The following is a 9,538-nucleotide window of genomic DNA, read 5'->3' as shown; positions in this document are numbered from 1 at the left end:
TGCTTTCAAGCAATAGCCAATCTCATTACAATCAGACCTTAGTTCTCGCTACCGCTAAACAAAGCGGTAGCGAGAACTAAGATCTGATTTTAATAAGATTGAATCAATTGCAAACAGACCATGTCATTCATACCCTTCGCCTTTGCAAAGCGTTCATTAATATAACACAATTGAATATGACAAATGGTGTGATTATAGATACCGAAAGAGTAACATGAAGGGGAAGAAAGCAAATTTCGATTACAAAAATCTGCGAGCGAAAATCTTTAAACTTCGTTCATGCAGTTTTTAAAGTTTTATAAAATTATCTGCACTGGTTGTAGAAATATATTTAGTGGTGTGAAACTCAGTTATGACATGAGCGTTATCTCCCTTTAATTTCCGCTTTGCGAAACATAAACAAATCATGACGGAGGTAGGATTTCTTTGGGTGATATCTTTAATATTTGGATAAGATACACACTATTTTTCAAATGAATGAGGCCTAGAAGTATTCAGTGGTAACTGAATATGATGACAGATCTATCTTTGTCTTATTTCATTAGATAGCGGATGTAGGCGGTACTCGACAGAAAGCAAGAATTATCACATGATACCATCAATTCTTTGTGAAAGCTTTACGTTATAGGTCCATATTTCCATCTGTATAAGTGCTGCTGAGCCGTTTCCAAGATATACAGTGTGCGGATATATGTACTTTGCCGGCACCTCCCCTAGATTAGACGAGAGGCGCGATGCGGTCGGAGATTCGAGACGAGGGGAGAGCGACGAAGGAGTCACGGTCATGGTCATGGTTTGACTGTCGGACCCCATCGCGGCTCTCGGCTTCCCACGGTTGACATCATTGGTATCCAATAATCATTATCATCTGAGAATGAGAACTGAAGAGTAAAACCCTTAGAACCATACAAACTCATATAAATTCCAGTGCCAAGACAAATACTTGATCAATTGATTCAGGGTGTAAATAAGTCGCAATGTAAATTCCACACATACATCATGTTTTCGAGGGGCGGTCGGGTAGCCTAGTGGTTAAAGCGTTCGCTCGTCACGCCGAAGACCCGGGTTCGATTCCCGACATGGGTACAATGTGTGAAGCCCATTTCTGGTGTCCCCCGCCGTGATATTGCTGGAATATTGCTAAAAGCGGCGTAAAACCATACTCACTCACTCACTCATGTTTTCGATGGTGTGTGTGTGAGCAAAAACTACCAACATTCAGGAACTGTTCGATAAACATGATAAATTTACAAACGCTTAATAGTTATTTGACTGCCTCTGTGGTCTAGTGATAGAGTGTCCACCTGGAGAGCGGAAGGTCTGGGGTTTGATCCCGACCTACATTATATCAAAAAATGTTAAAAGATGGTACTTGTTGTTACCCTGCCTGGCGCTCGACATTCGGGGGCCAAAACAAGGACTTGTTGGCTCAAAGTCAGTAAACTGTCTGAGTGGGGTATTCATGATAAACTGTGGCATGGTATCTCAATGGGCTAGCACTTTAAATTGGCATCAGTCTGGACTAGTCCAAGCAGCCATACACACACACGTGCATGCACACAGCTATATAAGTGCAATAATCTTGGATGTGATGTTAAACCCCATTTCACCGCACCTGAATAGTCTTAAAGCCTTCAGCAAGCTCATGGAAGCCTTCAATATCAACTATGATAGAAGATGAACTTAATATGATGGGTGATTTCATAGTAGGGCTTCAAAGAGTACTCGAGTACTCGGGGCCGGGTCGGTTTTACTGGGACTCGAGTCCGTTATCAAGGAAGCGATAAGGGGAGATCACTCTGTTTCAATGTTCAATTGTTCATCAATATATTGATTAAAGCTTAAAAAAATATTGTTTGAATAATGTATTCTTTGTAGAAAGTAGATGTACATTAGAACAATTGAGAATGTCACATAAAATAGACGTAATTATTGTTTTTCCTTCCCGACTTTATGAAATTGAATGTATCAAGGCGATTATTGCTTCTTTGCTCCGACTCAAATGCCAAGTGTATTCCCTTACACAGATTAACAACTGATTAGCTGATATATATGTGCTATTTCAGTGCTTACAAATCAAGCGACAGGTCGACAGTTTGGTACAGTTTGAAAACGTGACCAACTCATGAATGAATGAACTTATAGTACTACATATCCATATTTAGCCCAGCAGCTTTGTTTACATGTAAGTCACGTGATGTGCATTATCGATTTTTTCCTGCGAATTATTGTTCGTCCTTGTTGGCAGGTGTCAAATGAAATGCTGATCATCAGAAAAAGACTTGGTTTGTGTTCAATATGTATTGTAGTATTTGTAGACGTGACGTAATGTTTTTGAAGGTCGTGATTAAGATTAGTGCAGTTACAAGCAAACATTAACACTGAACACTTCCATACACTTTGACAGATAAACAAGTTCCGTGGACGCTCTCTATTTACATTTCAGTGCAGTTCAATTATACTTATAACATGTTTTAATACTTTTAAATTGCAATTTTGATCTAATGAACCAATATTCTTAAAGGACGTCCTATTTTCGGGTACTCGAGTACGAGTCGAGTTTCACCCCTCGGGTACTCGAGTCCAAAAATTTGGACTCATAGAAGCCCTATTTCATAGCTGTGGTTACAGTATCTATCTGTTAGGAAAGTGAGTGAGTGAACATTGTATTATATTGCTTTTAGCAATATTCGAGCAATACAATGATGAAGAACACCAGAAAAGGGCTTCACTCATTGTACCCATAAGGGGAATCAAACCCAGGTATGTCTTTGGTGTGAGAAGTGAATGCTTTAACCACTGGGTTACCCCGTTTGGAAAATGTATGCTGTAGGATTGCAGACAATGGTACACACTTCTTCATCTCAGATTAGCTACAAATCCTAAAAAATATTCTTTAAGTCTATATACCATTATAACTCATTATCTCTTACCTTCAAATATGAAAGCTTCATTAAATTGAAAAAGAAATATGACTAAGGATTCCAGATAGAAAACAACAACCAATATCTGTTTCATGCAGGGCACAAACTTGTTTTTCAAAAGCCACACTAGTTCTTGTTTTCATTTTTAGTAGGGGGCGGTCGGGTAGCCTAGTGGTTAAAGCGTTCGCTCGTCACGCCGAAGACCCAGGTTCAATTCCCGACATGGGTACAATGTGTGAAGCCCATTTCTGGTGTCCGTGATATTGCTGGAATATTGATAAAAGCGGCGATAAACCATACTCACTCACTCACTCATTTTCAATAGAAGTATTGATTAATGTGTGCTTTGCTTCTTATTCCAGGAACTGAAAGCAAGTTTGTACAAGTTAATGGCCATGTAAGTAGTTTGTATTAACATGTTCTGTGTTCTTGATCTTGAACTTTTTTTAACATTACCTTTGCGAGTGCTGCACTTTACCATCTTTAACGGGCGCACCTTTTCGGATATCAGTTATTGCAGTATAGAGGATTGAACCCATGTTGTCAGCTAGAAGCTAAACTAGGCTAATAAATCAATCTAATTAGCCAACACTTTACCTTTGCGTGCATGTCTGGTAGCATTACACATTACGAATGACTACCCTGCACTTCAACCTGCCTGAACTGGACTTAGCGTATTCGACGTAATAAGCGCCCTGCTCTAATAAGCGCCCACGGTGATATTTGCTAATATATTGGCCAGTGAACAATCCCAATTAGCACACCTTCCAATTCATCAGTGTACACAAGACTTATTTATTCGCGTATAATACGCACTCATGTGATATGTGCACACTTAATTATGGGCAATTAAATTCTGGAAAAATATATCTGTCGTACATAAACATTTCAGGCTGTCAGCACAAACCACGATATTTATCTTTCAACTCTGTTTTTTTCACTAAAATAATATTCCAATAAGAGCCCCCGATGTCTAATTTTGAGAGCGCCCTGGGCGCGTATTACGTCGAATACGATAATTCCATTACTCGTCACTGTCCATGGCTGCCAAAATAGTTGTTCCCGATAATAGTGCTAGTTACAAATTGCATGAACCCAGAGGACAATCTCATTCCGTAGTTAAACATTAACAACATTAACCTGATGATGTCCTTGTGGAAATGAGCCTACTGGTCCGCTGGCCAGAGACTGCAAAATTGTGCTTAGGGCAAGTGAAAATCCAATGAAGGGACAGGTGGACTTGTTGTTATTTATGACCGTTGGTTCAAATCCCGGTTCGCCCTGATTATGTTTCATGGTTTGTCAGCACCCTACCCATGCTTGTGGGTTTCACCAAAGTGATGTTTTCCATTCCTCGGCAAATGAAATACTGGTACTGTTAGTCTTGAAATTAAAATGAGCATGAAATTAATGATTAATGTGAAAAATGTGAGTGTCCCTTGCTTGTATTATAAAGTGACAGATTTTTATCCAGACATATTAGAGTTGCACATGGGTTGAAAACAATGAGATACACAACAAAGCCTACAATAAACAATGAGATACACAACAAAGCCTACAATAAACAATGAGATACACAACAAAGCCTACAATAAACAATGAGATACACAACAAAGCCTACAATAAACAATGAGATACACAACAAAGCCTACAATAAACAATGAGATACACAACAAAGCCTACAATAAACAATGAGATACACAACAAAGCCTACAATAAACAATGAGATACACAACAAAGCCTACAATAAACAATGAGATACACAACAAAGCCTACAATAAACAATGAGATACACAACAAAGCCTACAATAAACAATGAGATACACAACAAAGCCTACAATAAACAATGAGATACACAACAAAGCCTACAATAAACAATGAGATACACAACAAAGCCTACAATAAACAATGAGATACACAACAAAGCCTACAATAAACAATGAGATACACAACAAAGCCTACAATAAACAATGAGATACACAACAAAGCCTACAATAAACAATGAAATACACAACAAAGCCTACAATAAACAATGAGATACACAACAAAGCCTACAATAAACAATGAGATACACAACAAAGCCTACAATAAACAATGAGATACACAACAAAGCCTACAATAAACAATGTATTTGAGAACTGGATTTAGACAGTGCTTCCCACCACGTTCTGTGTAAGTGTGGTCAATTTGTTGGCACAAGTTCATTAATCAGTTAGGACAGTCACCGACCAAGTATGGCAGCATCTTTGCTCTTGGTAACTGTGTCAAATAATCGTGTAATTGCAAGCTAAACACTGTTCACCCGAGTAGTGAAAATGTCCAACACTGCAACACCAGTTGTGTAAAAATACACAACACTGCTCATTCAGGGATAATCTAGGGTGGGTCCTTGTGCTTTAAACCCAAACATTTGAAAAAAGGCCAACATTTTCGAATAGAATGGGGCATTTTAGCATTGTGCTGTATGCACAAGTGTAGGAATATTTGAAATTTTCACGTAAAGGGCCAATGTCAGAAAATTCCTAGAGTGAACCCTGCTAATTTATGTCGAAAGATTTCATTAATTTGTCTTACAAACCTTGGTTGGTAACGTAACATAACTAATCAGAATATAAATGTCTTGCTTTTCATTTTGTGGAAGTTAGATCACATGTCCAACAGGAGAAGTTAAGTTTGTGAAGATAGCTAATGATATCATTATATTACTCAATCGTACTGCTATCACCCTATACTATGTCGTGTAATTCTAAGTCTACAGTCTTGTGTTATTGGTCGCTGATACGTTTTCAAAGTTCAAAAGTAGGGTTACTTGCATTAATTTCATGACCAGGGGTCAACGCTTGAATTCTTTGGTGACACATTTAGATTTACAGCATAATCTCAGGTCTATCTGAATTTAACTCAACAATCCATAAGGCGTTAGAGTGTTCAGATGCACGGATGGGTAGTTTCTCGGCATCAGCTTCTGAGATAACATGTGTGTGATCTGTTCCTTGTCTTGAACGACTCAGAATGACTTCAAACGACAATTTGTTTAGGCTCTGTGCATAAGATAGATAATGTACATTACGAGACACATCTTCTCCGTAAGAAGCTTGAATTACAAGGTGGTGAAATGGGGTTTGACGTCGCGTCCAAGATTATTGCACTTATATAGCGATGTGCATGTAGGTGTGTGTGTTTGTGTGGCTGCTTTTTCCAGTCCGGACTGATGCCGATTTATAGTGCCAGCTCACTGAGATACCATGCCGCAGTTTAATATGAATACTCCACTCAGACTCAGTATACTGACTTTGAGCCGACCAGTCCTTGTTTTAGCCCCTTCATGCCAAGCGCCAGAAAGGGTAACAACAAGTACCATCTTTTAACGTCTTTTGGTATGACGGGGCCGGGGATCGAACCCCAGACCTTCTGCTCTCCGGGCGGACGCTCTACCACTAGACCACGGAGGCGGTCTCTTGAATTACAGAGATTTCAGAGATCAGCAGAGAGACAGGATAACTAGTCAGCTTAGGCACAAACACAGAGTTATTTATGACAGTGGGTTCGTATCCTGGTTCGCCCCATTAAGGTTTGTCAGCACCATACCCCTGGTGAGTGAGTGAGTTGGTTTTACGCATCTTTCAGCAATATTCCAGCAATATCACAGCGGGGGACTCCAGAAATGGGCGTTACACATTGTACCCATGTCGGGAATCGTACCCGGGTCTTCAGTGTGACAAGCGAACGCTTTAACCACTAGGCTACCCGACTGCCCTCCTACCCATGGTTGTGGGTTTCACCAAAGTGATGAACTTTTGAGACCCGCATCACTTTGGGCTTTCCTCCCACATCAAATGGCCATGCTGTCGTATAACTGGAATACTGTTAGAGCAGCGTTAATCCCAACTCACTCACTGTAGTGTCAGCTGTGGTAGTCCAGATCGACACACTGGTTGATGTCCAGGGCCCCGTTCCACAAAGCAATCTTAGAGCTACGACTGTCGTAAGTCAGTGTTAAAGAATGGGAGTTACAATCACCTTAGCGCTAAGATCGCTTTGTGGAACGGGGCCCTGGATATTATCATTTGAGGATTTGGAACAGATTCTTTGAAAATGTATCCTCCCCAATGTGTGGTCTGAAAACTTGATTAATGATGTGTGTGTAGTTTTTGCTAGGTGAACCTTGTTTGGATGAACGCCAAATTGCATGAACATGCAACGTGTCTATGAGATTCACTAATATTTATGATTTTATTTTTTGTTCATGTTTCATTAATGTTAACGATGTATTGGTGCCCTAGATGAGATAAGGGGCTACACCCTGCTGTGACTTGTTTAATTATGAGTGTATAGCCTCAGTATAAAACAGAAGGGCAAGGTAACCTTAACGTTTTTCTCTACATTATCGCTTAGTGATTGACAGAAAATTGTTTATTAAATGTTTATTGAATGCAAGATAACATTATCATGGAATTTAAGGCAATAGTGAAATAAACACTTTCGAAGAAAATAAGCATGAAAATGTTAAGAAATCTGTGGGAGAATGTTTTTTAAAGTACAGTATGTATGTTGAGAGAGCTGAAGTGAAGAATTTACTTTTTTGCCTCTTTGTAATTGTACATATCCAGGAGATAAGTAATTTATAAATACTAAAGTTCTTAAATTAATCAATTAAACAAGATTTTACAGTGCTAATTTGTACTGATGACTTTCATGGATTATGGAATCAGGTGCGGAATGTGAGGCTATCAAGTTACCTCCCTTGGCTAAAAATGTTGGCCCCCTCCATGTATGAAGTCAGGAAAAGGAGGCGAAGAGCACTTTATGCCTGATCATTTAAATTCCACAAGTTGCAGAATAACTGATTTATGTCAGTCTTCAACATGTTCATACCAAATTAGAGACACAGGTGGCCAAGTCGTCTAAGGCACAAGTATATTAACTGTTCAGAGTTGCATCTCTCTTTGTCACGACAGGGTCCTCCAATTGTGACTTAAAATCTCAGATTTCTTCTGATGAACACCGCTCATGAAAATATAATTTTTGTCAGCTCATTCAATAAGATCAGCCAGGTGTTACCCATAAACTTTTGTGAACGCCTTAACATTTTAAGATGTTGACAACATAACAAGGTGAGCTTCAGTGCTCCTTTTTCTTGTCAGAGGACGTGGATCCTTGATCCAGCTATGCTTGTAAAAGCATTGTCGAAATTTGACCCCAATCACTGTCAAATGTCAACTTACAAAGACTATTCACACAAGATAGGAACCACTCACAAAGAAAAATGAGTAAAGATTATTCTTAGGTCAAGGTCAGCATTCAGGATTTACAGGTCCTACCACATCACATGTCAGCAGCATTGTCAAAGGTCAAGGTCATCTTTGAGGTAATTGTAAGGAATAGTTTCCTTTGAATATGGCACCAAGAGTATGGTCATAAGACGATATTCTACTGTGCATTCATTTTGCACATGCAATGAGAAGGTACGAAGTAAAAATGTGTGTGGTGACACTTTTTCAAAAACTATTTAAACAGGTGAAACCAAACTTAGGGTATACCTTCATTAGGATGGGTCCCTCAGTGGAAAGGTTCTTGTCAAAATATGTCTAAGGTCATGGTCAGCATTCATTCAGTTTTTTATGCTGTTATCAGATATGTTTGGCTGACCAGGTTGCACTGTTATGGACTATGTTTTGTTGACCAGGTTGCACTGTTATGTAATATGTTTTGCTGACAAGGTTGCACTGTTATGGAATATGTTTTGCTGACAAGGTTGCACTGTTATGGACTAAGTTTTGTTGACCAGGTTGCACTGTTATGGAATATGTTTTGCTGACAAGGTTGCACTGTTATGGAACATGTTTTGCTGACAAGGTTGCACTGTTATGGAATATGTTTTGCTGACAAGGTTGCGCTGTTATGAAATATGTTTTGCTGACAAGGTTGCACTGTTATGGAACATGTTTTGCTGACAAGGTTGCACTGTCATGGAATATGTTTTGCTGACAAGGTTGCACTGTCATGGAATATGTTTTGCTGACAAGGTTGCACTGTCATGGAATATGTTTTGCTGACAAGGTTGCACTATTATGGAATATGTTTGGCTGACAAGATTGCACTGTTTCTGATTGCAGGGTTGATGGCCTCTATGCTATAGTTATCACTGACAGAGAGGGGGTCCTTATGCTGAAAGGTAAGAGGATCAATCATTGTTATTGTTCCCTAATCTAATTTGTGACTTTTCCATGGATATTTGTATTATTAAAAACAATGATTATACTTGTAGATTTACTTTTTTCAGAATAAGAACATAATATTGATATAAACAGAATAAGTAGGCTCTTAAGTTGGATAAGAGAGAATCTCCTTTGAGAAAATAGTTTTGTATTGTTGGTATGTTCTGATGATTGAATACAATCAATGATTGATCATTCAGGACATACAGAATTGCACGTAACTCCTATTGATTGAATACAATCAATGATTGGTCATTCAGGACATACAGAATTGCACGTAACTCCTATTGATTGAATACAATCAATGATTGATCATTCAGGACATACAGAATTGCACGTAACTCCTATTGATTGAATACAATCAATGATTGATCATTCAGGACATACAGAATTGCA

General features: G+C 38.8%; 1 protein-coding gene across 1 annotated transcript in view; it reads left to right on the top strand.

Annotated features, from left to right (window-relative positions):
* The first annotated feature begins 384 nt into the window (after window positions 1-384).
* LOC139469053 (ragulator complex protein LAMTOR3-B-like) overlaps window positions 385-9,538 on the top strand; it is a 70,283-nt gene continuing 61,129 nt past the window's right edge. The window contains exons 1-3 of the mRNA XM_071251181.1: window positions 385-415; window positions 3,287-3,321; window positions 9,041-9,099. Coding sequence (XP_071107282.1) covers window positions 407-415; window positions 3,287-3,321; window positions 9,041-9,099 — 103 coding nt within the window. The 5' untranslated portion in view covers window positions 385-406. The remainder of the gene's footprint in view (window positions 416-3,286; window positions 3,322-9,040; window positions 9,100-9,538) is intronic.

This window comes from Haliotis cracherodii, unplaced genomic scaffold (genome assembly GCF_022045235.1).
Source record: "Haliotis cracherodii isolate W230 unplaced genomic scaffold, xgHalCrac1.p SCAF_2, whole genome shotgun sequence".
NCBI classification, from domain to species: domain Eukaryota; kingdom Metazoa; phylum Mollusca; class Gastropoda; order Lepetellida; family Haliotidae; genus Haliotis; species Haliotis cracherodii.
The sequence above is the reverse complement of the archived record's forward strand: the minus strand, read 5'-3'. Positions and strand labels throughout refer to the sequence as shown.